The sequence below is a fragment of the Ictidomys tridecemlineatus genome, chromosome 5 (genome assembly GCF_052094955.1).
Source record: "Ictidomys tridecemlineatus isolate mIctTri1 chromosome 5, mIctTri1.hap1, whole genome shotgun sequence".
NCBI lineage: Eukaryota > Metazoa > Chordata > Mammalia > Rodentia > Sciuridae > Ictidomys > Ictidomys tridecemlineatus.
In genome coordinates, this window is record NC_135481.1 from 136,888,601 (window position 1) to 136,911,753 (window position 23,153).

Sequence of the window (23,153 nt, forward strand, 5' to 3'; positions counted from 1 at the left end):
CTTCTTGGGAGCGTGCCACCTGCTTCTCAGCACATGAATGTCTGGGGTACACTTTGGACTACCTCCCCAAGCTAGCATGGATAGATGGCAGCCACAGGGTGAGTCTGAGGCTGGTCCTGGTGAAGTGCTGTCCTGGGTCCTCTGTGCGCTCTCGGGGAACTAAAGCTACAATAAAGCCTTCCCTCCCTCCTAGCTCCCCGACCCTAACAGCCTCACTGGGTCCAAACTGCTAATTTCTTTTTTTCTTTCTTTCTTTTGTTTGTGGTGTAGGGATGGAACCCAGGGCCTAGTGCATGCTGGGCAAGTACTGTACCAATAAGCCACGCCCCCAGCCCCCACTCTGCTAGTTCTGACAAGTGAGACCCTTTGCCTACATGACCATTTTCCTCAGCCGCCACCACACTCACTGTTGACAAACTCCTGCTCCTCAGGGGTGACGATGCTGCTCAGGTGCGCTTGATGCTCTCGACACCGTCTCTCAGCATCCACCCAGGTCTCACGGTCAGGGAAGTGGCGGTAGCAGTGTCCCTGGAACTTGGTCCAGCCCTCCTCGCATACCTCCTGGTCTGCAATACAGGTCAGGGGCTTGAAGTGGAGTTCCAGGCCAGCTGGGGATGTGGTCGCTGCCAGCCTTATGACATGGGTTTAGATTCGCTCTTTCCTGTGCTCTCAAGGGAAGGAGCAGGCCCAGCTCGGGACATGCTCCTGTGGGAAGCCAGTAAGCCCTGGCTCCTCTAGTGGCCTCTATGTCTCATCTCTGGGAAATGTTAGTGCCAGGGACCTTTCTTTCTCTGATGCAGTGCCACTCCCTGCCCCAACTTTCCACCTGCAGGTGCCTGCCCTGGAGGGCCGACAGAGCTCAGTGGACCAAAGGTAAAAAATGTGGCAGGTTTTGAGATTTAAGGCAAAACATGGTTCCAAGAGGCTTTGTGGGAAGCAGATGGAGGATTTAGGAGGGGCAGGCCTGGGCAGAAAAAGGGGCTGGCAGCCTCCTTCCCACAGAAATGTGAGTGAGGACAGGAGCAGAAATCAGTCTGCTTTGGGTGCAAAGACTGACAGCGCTCAGGCCATTTATCAGCGAGGCCTCTGGCTGAGTTCTGTCTATGTCTTAGAGAGAGACACAGCCAGCCAGGGGTCCACCCCTGATCCAGGGGCCCTGGCTTTCATTTTTGTTTATATTTTGGTGGCAGATGGGAAAGGGGAGTACTTCTAAATGTGTAATGAGCTCTCTGCTCTGGAGAAGGAGCTGTTCTGGAGGGATATGCGGGAGCCTGTCACTCAGGATCAGTGACTATAAGCGTCACTTCCTAACTCCGCCTGCATGACATGGTACTGGCAATTTTAAATTGGCCCTGGTGAGAGTATTTGCCCCTCAGGAGCTGACAGATGCCACCATCAGGGCTCCTCTTTCCTCTGTGAAATCCAGTTGTCAAATGTCTGCCAGCGCAGCACTGGACAGAGGGAATTCAAGTCCTTCTCGCCCTTCATTGCCTGGGGCCTCCCACGTGGAGGGGTCCTCCTAGGTGGAGGACTGCCCACCCAGGTGGAGGGCCCTGGGGCCATGAATGCTTCAGGATGTAGGCAGCCTCCCACTGGATGCCACCAATCTGGCCATGCCAGGAAGGAAGGACTGGCAGGCTGGGGAAGGTGTGTTAGCATGCACGGTGGATGCTTGCCAAGGGAGGAGGATGTGGCTTGGGAAGACTGAAAACAGTAGAGTAGAGGCCAATAGTCTGGGAAGAAAGAGGTGGAGTAGCAGGAGGAACTGAGGGGAGGCCTTGTCGCCTGCTACCAACGCTCTCCCAGGGGATGAAGCAAAGGTCTGGAAAGCACTGGGGAGGTCTCGAAGGCAGCTCAGCACCACGAGGAAGACAGAGATTCCACCCCAGTGCTGACTTGTGGGGTCAGTTCTTGGGTCATCTCAGTGCCTGTGGGCTGACCTGGGCAGGCAAAGCTGGAGGGTGAAGCAGTTGGGGGGGTGCTTATGTGGGGCCATGCACGATGGGGGCTTTGTGGAACACAGACAGAATTCCAGGGAGACTGGGAAAGGCTGTGAGGCCAGAGATGAAGAATGAGGCACTATGGGGTGGTGAGGGCAGAGGGCTGGAGTGGGAGAAGAGATGCAGCCTGGTTTCACCGGGTACCCAGGCCCAGGGCCTCTCTGAGAGGCTCTGAAACAAACTCTGTTCCATCAGAGTTCAGAGCCCCATGAGAGCCCTGCCTCCATTCCTGTAGAACCTCCCCTTTCCATGCTGGAACCCCAGAGCTGTTGTCTGTGTGGATGTTCCAGACTCTTCTCTCCTTCTGCAAATGGTTTTGGTATCCTGGGGAGAAAATCCTGTAGCTTTCCACTCCCACCCAGCTGTATTCAGGCCTTTTCTTCTAGAAGCCTTAAATTCCTCCACTAACCTGTAACACTGTCATTGTCTTGGAGGGACATGCAAATCTCGACTACCACCCATACTGCTTATGCCCAGGAATTTCAGCTGCTTTCTGGAAGTTTCTGGTATCCACCTTGAGAGTTCTTTGAAAAAGAGCTTTGAGGTCTTGCACACTTCCAGGTGTGCATCATTGCTACCAACACCTGAAGCCTCATCTCCCCTCTGAGTCAGAAAGCCCATGCAATCTAGGGGAGCTGCGGGGAGAGTAGGAAGGTCCATAGGGAGAGAGCTGGGGCTCAGTCTGGCCCTGGGAAGGTTCCTGGAATATAGGTGAGAAATAAAGGGGTTGGCAAGACCCAAGAGAGGCAATTCAACCCCTGCCCCTTGCAGTGAGACTGTTCTTTCTGGCCAGTTCTTGGTCTTGAACGAGGAAGGAAGAAGGAAAGCATGACCAATGTAGCAGCTGTCATGATGTGAAGGAGAGAAGGTGACATGCAGCAGTCCCTTTTCATGCATGACTTGAGCATGCTGGTGACACAGGAGCTCTCAGGCAGACCAACCACAGCTTTCACCCGGGGAAGAGAAGGTAGCTTGGCTAGCATGGCCCATGGCTCCTTCGACCATGGAAGAGCCACAAAAGGCCCACAGATGATAAAGCAGGCAGATGCTGCCCATGACCATACTGGGAAGATCTGAGGCTGTCACTGGAGTGAGACACAATTGTTCCCACCCATAGCTTCCTTCAAGACAAGTGCACAGAATCTGCTCTATCCTCTTACTCTGATGCATGCACGAAGCTCAGTGGTGGCATCAGCAAGTCTGCAAGTCCTGGAGAAAGTTAGTGGTATAACGTTTCCTAGAGCCCCACCTTCCAAAGTGCAGGCTGTCTAGCCTGCAGTCTCTCCTGTGGTCAGATCAGGCAGTGCTCCAGAAGAGGAAGAGCAAGAAAAAGAGTGAGAATCAGTGGGAAAAGCAGACTTCTTGGTGGTTGTCCAGATGGATATGGGGCCCTGGTCAGGGCCTAAAGTCTGGGATTAGAAGGGAAGGGTGAGGAAAGAGGAGGAGGTGCAAATGTTAGTAACATTAGCTGAAGCAGAGACGGCCGTACCGATCTCACACAGGTCCCCTCCGTAGCTGGGAAGGCATAAGCATGTGAAAGAGTCGATGGCATCCACGCAGGTGGCTCCATTCAGACAAGGGCTTGAGAGGCACTCATCAATGTCTGCAAGAAATCAAGGGCCACCATTAGGACTCCTGCCCGCAATTCCAGCCTCACAAGCACTGTGGCCTCCTTATGGGTAGCCAGCCCTGCTGCTGTCCAGAGCCTGGGGAGGGGAGTGGCTGGTTTTCCTGAGAACTGTTGCTGCTGCTGCTGCTGCCGCCATCTTGGAATGCTGAACCAAAGATTCTGACAGGGTTTTTCTTGGATGTGTGTGATTCTTGATTGACAAGCTTGGAGCCCTGAAGCCAGGTTTCTCAATGGGTTGAAGAGATATGGTACTTTTGAAGTCAAAAGATCCTCCAAAGTGTCTTCTTTTTTTTGGTGAATGTTTCAGGAAGCCATGGAGTCTGAACTATGAACACAGTGGTGAGCAAGGACACTGGAAGTTGGGTTCTTGAAGCTTGTTTAGGACTCTTTCTTTTCCTATTTTCCTCTGTAGCTCTGAGCTCAGGAAAAAGGACAAGGTGATGCAGTACCAGAATGAACAAACTAGAAATGGGGTCTGCAGAGTATAGATCCATGAGAAAATGGCCACTTGGGATATCCACATGAAACTCACTAGACTTCTTGGGTTGCAGACGCCTTCTTTGCTTTCACTAAAAAAAAAAAAAAAAAAAAAAAATCTCTTGTAAAAATGAAGCTGGTATCTTTTTCCTTGGGATAGGGACTAAAATCCTGCCCAATGTTTCCCTATTTAATCTTCCAGTTTAAGGCCACAGAAGGTGAATATCTCCAGTTAGTAAAGACTCTTCAGGACTCTTCTCTCCTGTGGCAAATGGTTTTGGTATGGTCTGGAAAGGCTCCATCCTGTGAATGGGAGGCAAGCATTTTGAAGCTGACCAGGTACTCAGTGAGTGGCTGCCTATCAGCCATTCAATTCTGAAATACAAGCAGGTGTCCATCAGCCTCTTCTTCTCAGGTCAGCTCTTCTTCCTTCTGTTTTTGTCCAAAGATGTTTTTCTGGTCAAACTTCTTTGTAGAACTTGTGCTGGTAAGTCATTGGCCTTTGCCTCAACCTTTCCTCAATTAGCCATGATGAGAATTGAATCTCTTAATATGGTCTTTCCGAACCTTTCTGAGAAAACAGAAGACACGAAGGAATTCTTCTTCTGTCTTTGTAGTCCAAAGCTCCTGCTATTTTTTATTTTTCTCCCTGGGTTTCCCTGACCGGGGACAAGATGAAGGTATTATGCAAATCCTCTTGCCAACACATCAATAAAATTCTGCAACAAGTGGTCTCCAGTGGCTTCTGGGGCACCATGTAGTTGGGAGATGCTAAGCCTTGGTATGTGCAGCTGGGTTCATGCAACCTCCAGGATCCAATGGCATGTTTATGTGTGGTATCCATGTGAGTAGCTAAGCCCTGGGCTGGGAATAGGACCTCTGAATCCTCAATATGTTCCAAGACTTCTTGCCTCCATTAAGAGCAAACAAGATCTTAAAGTCAATCCTCTGACATGAGAGAAAAGTATCTTCCTCTGGATCTTCAAGTTTGTGCATAATAGGCATCTTCTTGGCCAAAGTTGGGTTTGCGCAATGGGTGGCCTGAAAATCTCTGGTTCCCAGGTGTCTTGCTCATCCCGTGAAGCTCCTAATCTCTGTTTCTTGAGCATCTCTCTTGTCCCACAGAGTCCTTAACTTCACTTCAAGGAGTACACACCATAGATTAGAAACCAACAGTTCCAAGTTTGGAACTGTTCTGAGCAAACTCAAAATGCATGGAGGAACTGATTGAAATCCCAGCATGCACTTGGATTCCCAGCATGCACCAGGATTCCCAGCAGCAGCAGTAGCAGCAATAGGTCAGGTCAGTCAGCAGGGTGAAGCTGGGGCGGCTCTCCTGCTTCAGGAAAGCTGTGTTCTCTTTTGTCCATTAGCATCATTATGGGAAGTGGGCAGCACTGGGCAAGGGGAATGAAGCAAATGTAGGCGCTAAAGCAGTTGTACAGAGCAGGGGACAGGGATGGCTTCTTGGAGAAAAGCCAGACATCACTGGCTCCTGGTCAAAATCACTGAAGAAAGGGTGGCAAAGATGGGAGGCCCAGAAGTAGGTCAGGCCAGACAGCTTCCAGCTGCTCAGAGGCTTGGAGATTGTACCTTGTACTGCCCATCCCTAGGCTGTGTGAGCTTCAGGGCAGTGTTGTTTTCCCTGTGTTTGGCCAGGGCACCAAATCTGAGAAGTTTGCAAGGACAGATGGAACCAATTTCTGGAATCAGAAGCTTATTATTATTATTATTATTATTATTATTATTATTATTGTAGGAGGGTCAGAAGGGCCACAATTCTGAAGAGCAAAGAGCCTGTGGGTACCACTGGGGCAGTTTAGAGAGGCTGAGTCTGCATCTTCAGCTGTAGGGAGAGGGCTGATATCCTGTGTGTAGCTTTCTTATTAATCCCTCAGTCCTGGGCACCTCATCTCCTCTTTATCTGTCTGCAAGAGCCACTCTGGACCTGACTGTCCACCTCTTTCTGTGAAGGGCAGTTAAAGCATCTCTCAGCTTCTGGAACCAAGAGAGGAGTAGGACTGGGTCCAGTTGTGAGCCCAGATTGGGGGTGTCCCAGACAATGTGATAGAGGGGTATAGAGGGAGGAAAGGGCTTTGGGCAGTGGAAGACATCTTAAAGGAAGAGAGAAAAGGAGGAGAGTACCAAGATCTGCTAACAACCTTGTCTGAGCCAGATTCTCTGACACACACATGTTATTTTCCAAATGCCCAGTGGGTATAGACATGATGCTATTTATAGATAGGGAAACAAGTGAAGGCACTTGCTTATGCAGGCAAATAGGGGTGACAGATGAGAAGAGATGGGAGAGAGAGTAAGAAAATGAGACTGGATGATGGAGAGAGAGAGACACTGGGGTCCTGGGATCTTGGGACCTTGTTACCATTTCCTCTACAGCCACCCAATGTTCACTCATCATCACGGAGCAGGGAGTCTGAGTACTGTCAGGACTCTCTAACTTCTGTTACCACTACTAAAACTAAAAGGGATGGTTCAGACCTCAGCAGGGCCTTCCAGTGGTACCTCTAACTTAGGAGAGGAAAGAATTGGGAGCTCCCTTGTGAAGGCCAAAGTAATGGAGATACTTGGAAAGAATTCTTGGTGTCTGAATTGGAGATATCAGGCCTCCACTTTGTGTAGGTCTTGTCCACCTGGATCAGAGCCCAGGACCTCCAGGTGAGCTGGAGTTTATTTGACACATGAAGATGCTGAACAAAGAGGGACAAGTGATTTTACCCAAGTGATACTTGACTAAATGGTTTGCCACTCATAAAGACTACAATATGAATGGTACTCTTTATTCGGTATACAATCTGTGCAGCTGGATGCTTATCTTTCTAAGACAAGAGTGAACTTTTTTTTTCCCCCCAGGACATAATTTTCCAGGATAAGGATTGGGGGTGGGGATCCCCTCAAGAAGCATAGAGAAAATTGCTTAACTCAGTAGCTGCTGGGCACCATGCAAAAACCTAAGACCAATAAGGATGGGCAGACTTGAGTATAGATACTGACTTTCTTATTGGGTCTTTTATACTACTAAGGGAGGAATTATGAGGGTATTTTTGTCAGTCCCAATTTGCTTTTAAAATAAAAACCATTAAATTAAAAAATATACTACTATTATACTATTTAAAGTCTTTTATATTCTAAAGGTTGATTTTGAGTGCAATTTTAATATCCTGCTTAAATTCAATTAAGTTGCTTGTTAAGACCTGCCCATGGACTTTTTGTTTGAGTCAAGTCAAGAAGGTCTACTTTGAATTTTTAGATTTTATAGCCCTATATTTTTCAGTTTTGGTGAAAGTACTTCTTTCCCAGACATAAAGGTTTCACTGAAAGTTAAATGTATTCCCTAGAAGAAGAGACAGTGTCTGATCATAAATTAGAATTCCCAACCAAAAAGTGAACAATTTCAGTAAAATAGAAAAAAGACTGATTAAACTTTAATTTTGTATCTTTCTAAGCAAGAAATTAGGAGAAGCTCAGCAATGACTGAAAATCAGATGTGAGATCTGATTAGAACAGTGCTTTTTCAACATTTGTTGCACACTATAAATTAATGGGATAGTTAAAACAAATTTTTTTTTAATTTTTAATTTTTAATTTTTTAAATGCTAGTGCAGGAAGTCCTCTCCAGACCAACTGAATCAGAATATCTTAGGGAGAAGCCCAAGTATGATGCTTTTTAAAAGCACTCCCTTGATTTTAAACAGCAGCTGGGAAACCTAAGTCACTCCCCATAGATGTTATCAGTAATGCAGGTGAGGAAGATGATGATTTTTAAGTGGGTAAGAATAGAATAGTCCTACTTTTGATTGCTAAAGAATCTGAGCATTCATTAATCAGATATTTATTTTGAAGTAGAAAGTACTAATTAATAATTTATCAAGAATTTGTTTATGGAATACTGACTAAATAAGATGACAGTGATTCCCAAACATTTTTTTTCTTTTTCTTTTTTATATTGGAGATTGAAGCCAGGAGCACTTAACCACTGAGTTACATCCCCAGCCCTTTTTATTTTGAGACAGTCTTGTTAAGTTGTTGAATCTAGCCTGGAACTTGTGATCCTCTTGCCTCAGCCTCCTGAGTTGCTGGGATTACAGGCGTGTGCCACAATACCTGGTTCAAATGTTTCTTTTAGGAAAAAATACAGCCTCTAATTCCATTGCTGGGCAAACATCTCCCCTGAATATTAAATATTACCATACATTCCACAAAACATTGTATTTGGTTCCTGTTAGAAATCATGGTTTCTTTAACAACCTTTGGCTCCTGATTCTAGAGCAAGATGGTAGGTGGTTCATCCATGGAGACCAGACACCATCTACAGTCCTGGAAGAACTTGAACCTTGAGCTACATTGAACAGGAGTGACTGGGGACCCCAGGGCACAGGCCTGGGGAGTGACAGCCCAGGCTTGTGCTGCACTGATCCTCATCACCTGCTCTGTAGGGATGCTAAGGTTTCCCTAACTAGTGGCATGAGAGATAGTGAAGGGGAACCGATTTTTATTGAATGCCTCTTGGCTGATGTTATATTCAGGTGACCCGTACTGCAGTGTTCTCAGCCCTGGCTGCACATTGAAGTTACCTGGGAATTTAAAAGCCCCAATGCCAAAGGCCACAGGACCATTTCAATCAGAATCCATGGGTCTGGTCTGAGAACCACTATCATTGATTCCTGTTGTCAGATGAGGAAAGCAGGAGCTTGGCTGTGTGTGTTGATCAGACTGACTCTGATTCCACAGCCCTTTTCCATTCTGGCTCCCCAGATATCTGCCTTGAGATTTTTGTGACCAGCAACTTGTTGTTATTATTTATTTATTTGGTAGTGGGGATTGAACCCTGGGTACTTTACCACTGAGCTACATCCCCAGCTCCACTTTAAAAAATTTTTGTTTTGAGACAGAGTCTCCCTAAGTTGCTTGGGACCTTGCTAAATTGCTGAGGCTGGCCTTGAGATTCTCCTGCTTCAGCCTCCCGAGTTCTGGGATTACAAGCATGTGCCATTATGCCCAGCAACTTGTTATTATTTTTATAAGAGGCGGTTTCTAATTTAGCCCAGTGTGCTAAAAAAGTGAACTCAGACCTTGATCCTTGATTCAACTCATATAGTGGATTCAGGCAAATGAATTAACCTCTCTTCTTTCCAGTTTCAAATAGGAATAATTACCAACCTGCTCATAGAGCTGTTGGGGAAGAAATCTTGGGAGAGCCCTGAGGAAATATGCAAGATCAGAGAAAGGCTGCCCTTACAATAGAGTAGTTAAGTTCTACTGTCATCTGATTTTACTAACTTCAGGGCTGCTGAGGACAGGAGCCTTGCTTGACTTCTGATACTAGTGTCACATTTTTGCCTCAAGTATCAGGTTTGGGAAGGAATGGCTAGGCACGTTGGTGCATGCCTGTAATCCTAGCTATTCAGGAGGCTGAGACAGGAGGATTGTAAGTTTAAGGCCAGCCATCCTCAGCAACTTAGCGAGCTCTTGTCTCAAAGTACAAAATTAAGAGCTTCCCCCTGGAAAAAAAAAAGGGTTGGGGATGTAGCTCAATGGTGGAAAGTAGCTGAGTTCTGTCCCCAGTAACTGCCCCCTGACCACAAGAATAGAGTCATCCCCAGTTTGAGACATTTGGCTACAGTTCCTGGGGTCACTATAGCCCATGAAAAAATTATCCCTTGGGCAGTAAGGAGAGCTCACCCGCTCTGGTCTTGGAGGCCCAGAGTGTCCTTAGTTTCTAGACCTGACTTGTGGGCAGAGACTGACCCCAGAGGGGGAAAGAACAGATGTTATCTGCCCTAATGCTTGTACATATTTACTGTAGAAGTGCCAGCCACACAGTACATACGAGTATCTAATATACAGTGATATGTTAATTTTCACATATAGTCACATATCCAGACTCAGAGCCTTTGGGGATGATGTAAAGGCTGTTGGGTGCTAGGTGCCTGGCAGGATTTGCCTGACAAACCTGGAAGTGGTTGTTTTTTGCCCCTGGAATTCCCTTCTCCAATTTTGTGCATGTCCTAGGAATAAAGCCCTTTTGTGAAAGACCCTGACTACAGAGAGAAGCTAGGAACAAGGGCACTGGGTCGTGGAAAGAGCTAACCCAAGCACAGGAGCTTGGCGGTAACTGGGTACCTCTTTAATGTTGAAGAGATAAGATGTCATCGTGGCCTCGGGCCTTGGATGTGTCCACAGAATGACAGGTGGATTCTAACCACCTCCAATCAGAGGAGCCCCAGGTTCCTTACCCGTCCCACAGGCTGCTTGACCATGGCAATGAACCATCAGAGCTTCCAGGGCAGTAGGTGCCCGTGGGAAACACACTGCTGGGGTGACAAGCACTGTATTATTTCCTTCAGGACAGGAAGGGGACCCAGATGCCATCCAGACCCAAACACTAGGGAGCCACAGAGGCTTAATCCAGGAGCTCACCCTGCATGATACAAAACAGCCCCCTTGAAAGACAGAGGGACGCGTCCGGGGGTACCAATACTCACCCCAAGTTCAACATTTCTTGGAGGGCTCTTTTTTATCTTCAAATTTCAAGCACTCATAGAGTAGCCTTTGGCCCGATAGGAAACAAACTACTTGCTTGCCTAATTATTTAGCTTGATTTTTTTTCTCCTAAACCGTCTTTTCCACTAGATGCTCTGGGACGCTGTGTTTGTGAGGCTGTGACCCCTGACACTCTGCTGCTGCAGACCTCTCCTTCCTAGTCTGCAAAGCCTGAGCCACAGTTGATCCTGCTCATCTCCTCTTGCCTGTGGCCCCTTCTGGGGACGAAGGAGTCAGTCTATCCAGTGTCCCTACCCACACCCCCATACCCCACAAGGCTCTTACCTATGTCACAGTGCTCGCCAGTGTGGCCAGGGGGGCAAAAACATATGACACGTCCCTCTGTCTCCTGGCAGGTTCCAACGCCACAGGGCTCCTCTGCACAGGACCTAGCAGGGGCTTCAACCCCAGGGAAGAGGCTGAGTATCAAGAACACAGCCACCTGGGGCCAATGCAGTCTCCAAGACTGTGCAGTTGGGTCATGAGATCCCTGAACTCCAGGAGGGTGGCTTTTGGGTCAGCTTGTTTCTGGGCACTTGGCCCCAGCGTCTGGGGGTGGGGACTCTTTTGCTGACTGTGAACACTCTCTTAGCCCCGTGGGAGGGGCAAGGAATCCCCAAACAAAAAGCAAAGAGAGAGCAGCTACTTGCCAGGTGCCCGGTTCCTAGGACTGTGTGGAGGTGAGGCAATCACAGTCATCTAGAGAGTCCCTTCCTGGGGTGGGTGAGGACTCAGAGTCTAAAGTTGGGACATGGCCAAAGTAGCACTTCATAGTTCCCTAAATTAGGCAGGTTTTAGTCTTACACAAAACACATAATGAGACATAAAAATGTCATCAGCAGATTCACTCTCTTCTCTCACACTCACCCTGGGGCATGATGCATGAACAGAATTTCCAGGACTTTCTAAATCGCCCTTTTTTTCCTCTGTGCCAAGTACACACAGCTGAATTCACACATAAATGCTCATGTGATGTAACTCCACTGTTAGGGTAATAGTCACTAATCTTTGTGAGGGTGTATTGTGTGCAAAATATAATGCTTGCTTTATCTATATTTATATTCTGTTTAGTTTTCTTGGTACTATTCTCATTTTATAGAAGGAAAGCTCAGAGAAGTTAAAACTCTTGCCTGAGGCTGCACAGCTAATCTGTGGTGGAACTGTGCTTGGAAACTTAAAGCTCCACAGTGTCTTTCTACAGTACAGCTGTCCAGACACATTTAAAGGACGAAAAACAACAATACCTGAAACGGTGGACTCTGATTCTCCCGATCCCTCTGGGGAAGCTGGGATGGAAGCATCTGTTGGGGAGGTGGCTGTTCCAGCCGTTTGGGTCTCTTCTCTTGAGAACAAGGGACTTGAGGACTCGATTTCTAGATGTGCCTCTGCAGGGCGCTGGGTCTGCTGGTTCCATTCAGATTCTGGGAGGCTGGTGCTGATGACAATATCCATCCCTGAGGTCTGACCAGACAGGTCTCCACTGATTTCAGTCCTGTCCCCAGAGGTCACAGGAGTGGCTGAAGGCATGCCGGATACCTCTGTGCCCACATCATAGGTGATGGTTGACTCTCTGGTCACTTCGGGAGCAGCAGACCCCTCCACGGAACCTTCCTGAAAAGCCCAAGGGCTGCTGCTCACCCCCAGGCCCGAGGCGTTCTTGAGGTCAGCTTCGTGCAAGGCAGAGGTGGTTTCCTGCAGAGTAGAGGCCCCAGACACCTCTCCGTTGGCCTCTGGGGCAGCAGATGTTCCCACTTCAGCCTCAGGATAGGCAGACAATTCACTGCTGGCTTCTGGGTCTGATGATGCTTCTACTCCAGAACTGGGGAACGTTGGTGTAGCCCCACTCATGTCCCCAGAGGCAGAGGCTTCCCCACTGGCCTCAAAAAGCTGGGGTGTATATGTCACAGGGGATCTTTGGCCAAGTTCCTGGGAAACAACAGTTGGTTTGGTTACACCCTCCACGAACTCAGAAGTGATTAAAGTAACTTCTGGAAGACCCGAGGCCTCTCCACTCGTGCTTGTGGCTGCAGAGGATTCTCCGCTTATTTCAGTGGTGCTTGAAAAGTCCCCACTGAAATATGGAGTGCTTGATGGCTCTCCGCTGGGTTCCACCATCCCAGATTGCAGTCCACTTAGGTCCAAAGATCCAGAATGGTCTCCAGACATGTCTGGTGTTCCAGAATGGGTACCACTGAGTTCCAAAATGCCTGAAGGTCCTTCTCCAGCTTCTTGGGCTGTTGGAGTCTGGGTTACAGATTCCACCAAAGTTCTGTCTATGAGAGAGACAGTTGGGAAACCTGATGGAAGTCCACTGCTGTCATATCCTCCTGAAGACAGGTTGCTCCCCATCTCAGCTCCAGAAGTTTCTCCACTGACCTCAGTCACTCCACTTGGTAGGCCACTGAATTCTGGAACTGGGGATGTAAACCCACTGGAATCGATTATTCCAGAAGATTGTCCACTGACATCCACTACCCCAGATGTGCCTGACAGATCTGTCTCCCCAGAAGGGAGACCACTGAGTTCCACTGACCCTAAGCCTTCTTCTTCTTTAAATGTAGTAGGGGTCACTTCAACCAAACTCGTGTCCACAAATGTAATTCCAGAAGATTCCCCACTGCCACTCATGGTGCCAGAAACCAGGTCCGGGATTCTGGGTGTTATCCCTGATGGCTGCCCACTGAGATCAGGAACCCCAGATGTTTCTCCACTCTGGTCAGTTATACCGAATGGTGGGATGCTGCCAAAAAGAACTCCAGATGCTTCTCCACTGACATCTGGTTGTCCAGAAGATAGTCCGCTAAGCTCAGTCACTCCAGATGTTTCCCCACTTGTGTAAGGAAACCCTGATGGCTGCCCACTGACCTCGGAAATGCCAGATGTTCCCCCACTGATGTCAGGAAACCCAGATGGCTGTCCACTAACATCAAATAATCCAGATGTTTCTCCACTGATGTCAGGAGATCCAGATGTTTGACCACTGAGTTCAATTCCTGAAGGGAGTCCACTTTCTCCCCCGCTAATGTCCAGTTCACTGAAGGGCAGCCCAGATATTTCTCCTGCACCACTGATGCCAATGGTTCCCCTCCCTTCCAGTTCACTTGCAGTGGAGGCTGTGACCACTTCTACCAATGTAGTATCCACTAGAGAAACAGTTGGAAATCCAGATGGAAGTCCACTAAAGTCAGGCAGGCCAGAGGATGGGCCACTTCCAAAGTCCACTCCAGAATACTCACCACTAAATCCAGAGGGAAGGCCACTTTCTTCTGGAACTTGTCCACTTCCTACAGTTCCAGAAGGCAGCTTTTCAAAGACCAAGGTTCCAGAAGCAGACCCTACCAAATCTTCTGTTCCAGAAGGTAATCCTTCTGAGGTTTCTTCAGTTCCCGAAGTTGAGGTCTCTAGACCTTCCCTTCCAGAAGGAAGTCCACTGAGATCTTCTCCTACTCCAGAACCAGAAATCTCTATACCTTCTCTTCCAGAAGGAAGTCCACCACTAAGTTCATCATCTGTGCCAGAGGCAGAAATGTCTAGACCTTCTCTTCCAGTAGGAAGCCTGCTGACATCCCCTACTCCAGAGGCAGAAGTCTCTAGAACTTCTCCTCCAGAAGAAAGCCCACTGATGTCCTCTACTCCAGAGGTAGAAGTCTCTAGACCTCCTATTCCAGAAGGAAGCCCACTGATGTCCTCCACTCCAGAGGCAGAGGTCTCTAGACCTTCTTTTTCTGTAGGAATCCCACTGACGTCCTCTACTCGAGAGGTAGAAGTCTCTAGGCCTTCACCTTCAGTAGGAAGCCCACTGACCTCCTCTACTCCAGAGGCAGAAGTTTCTAGACCTTCTCTTTCAGTAGGAAGCACACTGACCTCCTCTACTCCAGAGGCAGAAGTCTCTAGAACTTCTCCTCCAGAAGGAAGCCCACTGAGGTCCTCTACTCCAGAGGCAGAAGTCTCTAGACCTTCACTTCCAGTATGAAGCCCACTGAGGTCCTCTACTCCAGAGGTAGAAGTCTCTAGGCCTTCACTTTCAGTAGGAAGCCCACTGCCCTCCTCTACTCCAGAGGCAGAAGTCTCTAGACCTTCTCCTCCTGAAGGAAGCCCACTGATATCTTCTACTCCTGAGGCAGAAGTCTCTTGACTTTGTTTTTCAGTAGGAAGCCCACTGAGGTCCTCGACTCCAGAGGCAGAAGTCTCTAGACCTTCTCTTCCTGAAGGAAGTCCACTGAGATCCCCTACTCCAGAGGCAGAAGTCTCTAGAACTTCCTCCCCAGAAGGAAGCCTGCTGAGGTCCCCTATTCCAGAGGCAGAGCCCTCTAAGCCCTCACCTTCAGAGGGTAGCCCACTAACCTTAGGAGTGGTAGGCCACTCAATTTTACCTTCATCTCCTGAGGACAGTCCACTTTCCACAGGCAGGCCTGAGCCCACTGTGGAGGTGATACTACTGGAATCAAGGTCTCCAGAGGGCAGTCCACTTGCACTGACCCCTGAGGGCTGCCCACTGGTGTCAAGGCGTCCTGAAGCTTCTCCACTGCCTGTGAAGTCACCGCTGGTGTCAGGGGCTCCAGATACTTCCCCAGAGCCTGGCAGTTCCATCCCACTTGGCATGACATGGGCAGGTGTGTAGGTCTCCTCCGAGGTGAAAGGCTCTTCCGGGGCAGAGGGCACTGCAGTTGCAGAAGGGCCTTCTGTGCTTTCCTCTGTTGCTGCACTAGTGGGAGGCCATGTGGGAGGGATTTCTGGAGGAGAGGAGGAAACAAGGTGAGGTGTGGGCTTAGTAACTCTGAAACTGAACTCTAGTCCTTCCACAGTAAAACCTTCCTCCCCAGATTTCAGAAATCCTTAAGGGTCTTGGAAAGGGGAGTAGGAAGGAAAGACAAGAGAGGGAAGGAAGCAGGGAGAAGCAGGGGCACAAGGAAGCTCCCACACTACCCTCAGGGACCCAGGCCTTCATATCCTGTGTTTTGTGAGACTGTAGAGGTTGCCACCCACACAAACCGTTGGATATGTGGGCCATCACTGAAGATGGCCAAGGTCACCCTTCAAGTACTTCCACTTTATCATCTCATGTAATTTTGATCCCTGGACCAGCAGCACCAGCATCCTCTGGGGACCTGATAGAGAAGCAAATTCCCAGACCCTAGCCCAGCCTGGCTGACAGAGGCTCTGGGGTGGGCCCAGCTCATCATGTCCACAAGATGGGACATGAGGACTACAGAATGAGGAACCCTGATCTCAATGCTTCCCTCTGAAGCTGCAGAGCTGGTGTAGTGCTATTTGTAAAAACACATTCCCTTTTCAATTCTGAGATCTCCATTACAAAGGATTTGAAAAACAGAAAAGAAAAAACCCTCACCATCCTAAATAATCATGGTTACATTCTTTTCTTTCAGTCTTATATTCTTTGCCATTTAAAAACAAAATAGTAGGGCTGGGGCTGGGGCTCTGCAGTAGCGCACTTGCCTAGCACGTATGAGGCATTGGGTTCAATTCTCAGCACCACATATAAATTAAAAAAAAAAAAGGTCTATCAACAACTAAAAAAATAAAAATAAAAACAACATAGCTAGGTTTGAACCTTATACATGCTTCTGGGGAAAGATGCATCTGGTCCTCTGGGTAGGCTCACAGTCCCCTCTTTCTCAGAAGAGAACTTTGGAGGGCGTGGGTAGTGAAGTACAGTAGCATACTGGATGATTACAGGTAGGACCCAGAAAAAGTTCTATTTTGATTTACACACACACACACACACACACACACAATATACATATCTCAGAAACCACTGGCATGACCATTTGCAGTCATAATATAACATTTCTCTTTTAAATACATTTAGGTGTCATTTTAAAAAGCAAGTCAATTGAAAGAAAAAGTCGTGGCATGAACAATAGTACAGACAGTCCCAGATATGGCTGAAATCAGCAAGGTGGTCAGGAACTGAAGTTAAACTTATCTACAAGACTGCTGGAGCACTTTCCCATGGATAACTTCCCATGAATAGTGGCCAGAGTCCTGGGCCAAGCCACACCCTCCGGCCCAAGAGGACCCAGCTATTCTTTTCCTGGTGAGGGGCAAGGAAAGGGCCATAGGCAGGTGTGGCTGTTGGGTAAAGTCTTGAGGCCAGAATCCCACCTAGAGTTGAATCCTCATCTTTTGGCATGGAGGGAACCAATTTTGCATTTTCAGCCTCCAGAGAAGCGCCCAGCTCTGCCAAACTGCTGAGGACCCATGAGGAGAATGAGTGGCTGAATGAACTATTGGGAAGCTCTGAAGGTCTTTTCTTCAGATGCACCAGTCCCTGTGGAGCCGACTGCACTAGGCACACACATGGTGTAGACCACTTCAATTCGTGTTCCAGTGCTGTGAGCCACTAGATGTTAACAAGCTTCCATGAAAATAAATAAAGTCTCTGTGATCAGGTTTACTTGTGACACCCTGCATACATCACCTCTTCTCTGAGAATGACAGTGCACCTTAGCTTATCAAAGACTTGAGAGGGTTGGCAGCGAGGAAAGCTGTTAGTCTTTCAGTAAGCCAGGACTTCCCAAACCTTGGTGACCACAAAACACTTCTGACAAGGTTTTGGGATTGTTACTTTCATCCTACTAAGTCCCATCTGATTTCAGAGTTTAGGAAGTCTTGGCTGGGGAGGCCTGATCCAGAGGAGGGACATGGAAGGAGGAGAAAGTCGAGTAGAGAGGTCACAGTCAGACCTGCAGTAGTTACCCTCTCCTTTGTTCTTTCTCCCCTATTGGAAATCCTTCTAAAGGATCTAAAGATGGAAAAGGTTAGGGTAGGAGTGTCCATGCAAGAGGACAGAATGAACAGAATGACTGAGAGTCTTCTGATGGGCCCAGAGCTGGGCACTGGGGATGTCTGCAGGAGAAATAAAGGAAAGAGTACAGTGGACATGTGTGTGGGGTGTTTTATACACAGGCCTTGTTGTCACTCCGGGGCATGTCCTAGGAACCCAGGTCCCAGGGGGAAGTAACCGCCCCCCTGCCCCCAGGCACAACCCAGGCAGATAGGGATGTGCAACTGCAGGATGTGCCCTGAGCACACCCACACGGACCTGGCAGTGGGGATGTGCCCACTGGGGTGTAGGCTGGTTCCCATTCTGTCTGATTTTCTGGCTCTGTGGTGAAGTCTGGGACTGCAGTTGTCTCCTCTCCTATGGGGACAGCAGCCACACCAGGTCCCACTTGGGTAATGATCCAGTCCTCCACGTCAGTGGGTGCTGTGGGAGTTCTGACCTCCTCTTCTCCTGGAGAGGTCACCATTGATGCACCTGAAGAGAACGTGGGTGATGAGGGTCCCCTGCTGGCCAGTGACCCATCCCAAACCCTTGAGAGGAGTTAGGGGAAATTGAGGTGGATCAGCTGGCGTGAGAGCCTTACTGGCCACCCAGCCTTCAGTTCTGCAAGATGGCTCCTGCCGTCTCAGCTAGTAAGAGCCAGGTGTACCATGTATAATCGCACACACCCATCGGTGGTCTAGATCAGAGTGGAACAGATTCTACTCCCCTTTTTACAAACGAAACTCAGAGTTATATTTCTTGCCTAGGGTCAGTGACTTAGAAGTGGCAGATAGAATCCAAGCATCTGGTATTAGACCATGCTGCTTCTAATGGGGAGAGACATTATGTCCCAAGTGTTTCAGGACCAAGAACAGGAAGGAGACGTTTAAATTTCATGCAGCCAACCTAGTATTTGGAGGAGGGAAGAAAATATTCATCAACTGTGAGGGAAACTCTTATGGTTTGGGGGAAACCAGCAGATTGGGGAAGTGTAGGAAGGAAATTCAACTTCTCTGCAGGAGAATATAAAAGGCCAAGTCCACTGAGGGTCAGGGGTCAGGGGGGAAGGGTTTATGGCTGGGAATTTACTGGAAAACCAACTGGCTTGGCTTCTGTTACCCAGTAGAGACAGGTCCTGGGCCAAGAGCCTCATGAGCTCCGGGGAGAGGACTGGTGTTCTTGAACCTGACCCCATGGGGGCTCTTATGGTTTGGGTATGAAATGTCCCCCTCAGGCTCATGTGTTGAAGGTGTGGTTCCCACTGCAGCAACATTCAGATCCAAGTGATTGGATCACAAGGGCTCTGACCTCATCAATGGATCACCCCACTGATCAGTTCAACACTGGACTACTGGGAGGTGTGGAAACTGTAGGAGGTGGGGTCTGGTTGGAGGACGGAGGCCACTGGGGGGCACGCCTTGGAAAGGCATTGTTGTCCCTGGCCCCTTTCCTGCTTTCTGTTTCTCGGTTTCCATGAGGTGAGCCCTTCTGCCATGATGTTCTGCCTCACCACAGGCCCAGAACAGTGGAGCCAGCTGACCAGGGTCTGAAACTATGAGCCAAAATAAATCTTTCCTCCTTCAAGTTGGTTTTCTCAGATACTTTGTCACAGCAAAGGAAAGCTGACTAACACAGAAAATTCCAGTGGTTCTTAGGCCTCTGTTGCTTGGCCCCACTGCTGTGGCTTGTGGTGAGGTGGAAATGACATGGCAGGGAGGGTGTGGCAGAGCAAAGCTGCTTACCTCACAGCAGTCAGGAGGTGGGCAGTGGGGAGGGGCCTGGGTTCCCAATATACTCTTCAAAGTCACATCTCCAGTGATCGACTTCCTCCAACTGGGCCCCACTATCTAAAATTTCCACTACCTCTCAATAGGACCACCACCTGGAGACTAAGCCTCCAATACATGGTTCTTTGGGAGACATCCACACTACAAAAGAGGCTGAAATTTGAATAGGATTTTAAAACTTGGGGCCTCTTTTTTTTCCCCTTAATTTTATTTGGGAATAAAATTTATAGAGCCACAGGAAGTTGCAAAGACCCTCAATTTGCATATTATGGAAAATATGACCCAAGCTCTTCTATAATCTACATCTGGTCAGTGCACCTAGACCCTACATTAACACTGTGAGAGCTCATCCAATCAGAGCCCAGCAATGTGCTTGGCCACACCCTGGCCATCAACTGTTCCTTGATACCCTTTTTAGAAATCTAATTGTTAATGATGGATATGGCAGTGTGTCCACAGCATGGGTTAATTAGAAATGTGAATTACTGGTGCTTAATAAAGAATAATGGAATTATTTGATTAACCTCATCACAAAAATAATTACAAGAAGGAGAGAATTTGACAAGAGTGTACAAATTAAAAAAAATTCATGTATATTTTTAAGTGCATTGCATGCACTATCCCAGCTAATATTCATATGCAATGCTCTTTGAAGCAGAAATTATTTTATCACCATTTTTAGGTGAAGCAGAGAAAAGGAGAGGTTAAGTCACTTACCCATGGTCACACAGCTATTAAATGGCAGAGCCATAATTGAAATTCAGGTTTGCTGTATTTTACAGTCAAAGTTCCTTATCTACTTTGCTTTGCCTCTGGGGAAACTTAGAAAAATGGCCTTGTCTTGGGGTCAAAGCCTAAAGTCAGCTAACTTTAGAGTTGTCCCTGTCCCAACAGGATGTTTTCCTCCTTGCTCTGATGGGAGATTGATGGAGAGGGGTCAGGAGCGCCAGCCTCGGGGAGTCACCAGGAGGCAGAATGGGACGCTGGACGAGAGGTAAGGGCTCATACCTTGGAAGCAGAAAGCGTGGTGCCGGGACAGTGGGTCTGGAAGGCCCGTCTGGTTGGGATAGAGGTAGACAGTTCTCACTCCTGGCTTGTCCCCGCCGCAGGCTGGCCGAGGGGTGACGATGGGGTAGCGGAGGCTGCCGTCCGCCAGCCAGCCGGCATAGCACTTGTCCAGGCCTCGGCTCCAGGCGGCATAGAGCTGGCCGGTGGAGGCTAGTGTGGCGTTTTGCGACTGGCAGAACTCCAGGGCCTCCTGGAAGGTGAACTGCTCCAGGCGTGTGGCGAAGAATACCTCCCCTGCCGGGGAAGCAGGTGGAGTGTGACCCTCCAGGCCCACGGCCGCTCCCTGCCATCCCAATCCTGCTTGTGAGGATGGACACCCGCCACGGATCACACCCCTTAGATCTCATAAGACACCGGAACTAGAGTGACCAACTGCTCTGGTTTGTGACCGAGGGGACTGGGATTTCCTGGGACTTTATGAGATTTCTATGGGAAGGCAATGTCACAGCAGAGCTGGGTGGAGCAGGTCATTCCACAGGGAAGGGGCTTCTACTCTCCCTCCTTTCTGGCTTCTCCAGTCACACCAGGGACCCCCTGCCCTAGCTAAGGGGAGCGGCTTACTGGATACTGATTCCTGTGGACCCGCCCACCCCAGCCACACCTAGCTGCCTATATAGTTCTGGAGGATTTACCCAGCACCTACCTGGGCAATCAATTTTTCATATATGTTTTATTCAATACTCAAAAAAGCGTCTTATGTGGGTAAAAAACCAACCTCATTATAGACAAGGAGTGTCCAGGGTCCTGGATCAAGTGAGTACTAATGCTGAAAATTTTCCAGAACATCAGCATTTCTACAATTGGTTCCAGTGGAATAGTAATTTGGTGATGTTCATTGAGATTAAATAAAATGAAATAAAGCAAAATAAAGGTCTGTGGTTGAATAAGCTTGGCAATGCTGGGTTAGACAGGGTTAAGGAGGTTTTCCACTGTGGGAGTTCTCAGAGCCTTTGTTTCATTCATGGGCATTGGGACTCTATAAGAGGCCAATATAATACTTATTTATCTAATATAAATATATAATCCAATATAAATATATAATATAAATGTATTTATCTAATATAAATATGTAACACTTATTTATCTAATATTATTATCTGTGAGCACCCAGGGGTGCTCTGCCTCTGAGCTACATCCCCAACCCCTTTTGTTTTATCTTGAGACAGGGTCTGGCTAAGTTCCCCAGGCTGGCCTCAAATTTGTAATCCTTCTTCTTTAGCCTCCCAAGTGGCTGGGGATACTATGACCTTCATGGCATTTATTTATAACAAGTTAATTTATGTATTCATAGAACTCATTGTGTTTTAAAGGAGTGAATGCTGGGGAAACCACATGCACCATTGAGGAGGGAAAGAGGGACTTGCACTGAGAGGGGTGTGCCATCTTGAACAGAATCCTTTCCACCTGGAAGGCTGAGTGGGAATGGGGTGAGTGGGTAGCAATTCCCCCTCCCCTTTGTGTCTGTCTCTCAGTCCCCTGCCCATCTAGGGCCCCGAATGTGAGAATGTAGCCTGTACCCTCGAGCTTGTCCACGTAGCAGTAGACATCATAGGTTTCTGATGATGGGCGCACACCGTAGCTCCTGACCCCAGGGCTGCTGTCCTTGTCGCCCACACATGGGGTCCGTGGGCTCACAATGGGGTATCTGCAAATGAAGGGAGGATGAGAGCCTGTTTTGGGAGCTGGGGTTCAGGGTCACTCTGATGTAGGCAGGACGTGTCTTGGGGTGTCTCATGGGCTGAAACCAGGAGCCACCTCTCATGTAGCAGGTTTGCTGAGCAGCTGGGGGAAGGGTACGGGAATCTCTGACATCAGAAGAGAAGCTGCTACATAGAAGGACACTGGGTCAAACTGGAGGGAACTGGGGAGGGGGATGCTTGAGAAGGGGATCCTCAAGAACAGGGGCTCTCTCTGTCTCTTGGGGTGAATGTCCCCTGCCTGGCAATTCAGGCTGAAATCCCACTTGATGGGATTAAGGATCTGGTGGTGGCTGCAGTGTCTTTCTGTCTCTCTCACAGGTGTGGGCACCACCAGAGTGTCCTTTCTGTTCATGGACCTGATTCCATGAACAGGAACTTATCACCATCCTTCCAGAATATGCCTAGGGGAGAAAATATGCCTAGGGAGTGGCTAAGTAATTAGCATTGGAGGTTCTGGAGGGTGCCCACTGTGCTGAGTGTCCTGCCGGATGTGGCTCCTTAGGCCAGACCTCTTGAGGCTGCTAGACTGGGAGAGAGGTGGTCCTGTCTCGGTTGGCTCCGCCCTGCCCATCCTCGCCCCGCCCCGCCCCGCCCCGCCTCGCCCCGCCTCTCCTCGCCCCGCCCAGCCTCGCCCTGCACCTGACGGTCTGGTCCTGCAGCCAGCCAGCATCACATTGCTCGTAGCCCGCCTCATAGGCGGCCTGGAGCTGCTCGGGTGAAGCTATGACCGCCCCGGTGCGTAGACAGGCCTGCTGCGCCTCCTCAAAGGTCAGAGAGTATCGGGTGGATCCTGGGCGGTAGTGGAACACGACTCCTGGGTGGTGAAGAAGGAGAGGAGAGGGTCAGATGCCCTAGGCCCATTCCAAGCCCAGCTCCTCCATTCTGATATGTTGGATTGGCACTGTGGATGTGATGGCGGATGGCAGGGTCCATTTGCCAGTCCCCTGGGTAGGGACATCACCAGAAGGGCCTTCCTTTAGGGACTAGAGTTTGGGGAGCAGCTGGGCTCTCTGCTTTATGACATCCCAATTCCTCAAACATTCACTAAGCACGTGGAGCACCATCAGTCTGGCACAGGACTGGAAGCATGTTCTGGAAAGGGCCAGGTAGTCAATACTTCAGGCATTGTGGGCCATATGG

General features: G+C 48.8%; 1 protein-coding gene across 3 annotated transcripts in view; it reads right to left on the reverse strand.

The window, feature by feature from the left end:
* Nucleotides 1–23,153, reverse strand: part of Acan (aggrecan) — a 66,330-nt gene that overhangs the window by 2,793 nt on the left and 40,384 nt on the right. Inside the window, exons 8-14 of one of the 3 annotated variants that reach the window (XM_005320124.4) lie at nt 22,653–22,827; nt 21,831–21,958; nt 20,254–20,547; nt 17,735–17,950; nt 11,913–15,401; nt 3,490–3,603; nt 408–566 (exon numbers count right to left, since the gene is read on the reverse strand). In XM_005320124.4, the coding sequence (XP_005320181.1) occupies nt 408–566; nt 3,490–3,603; nt 11,913–15,401; nt 17,735–17,950; nt 20,254–20,547; nt 21,831–21,958; nt 22,653–22,827 (4,575 nt within the window). Of the gene's footprint in view, nt 1–407; nt 567–3,489; nt 3,604–10,953; nt 11,068–11,912; nt 15,402–17,734; nt 17,951–20,253; nt 20,548–21,830; nt 21,959–22,652; nt 22,828–23,153 lie in introns of all 3 variants that reach the window. The other 2 variants (XM_040275859.2, XM_040275860.2) reach the window with 2 other exon arrangements.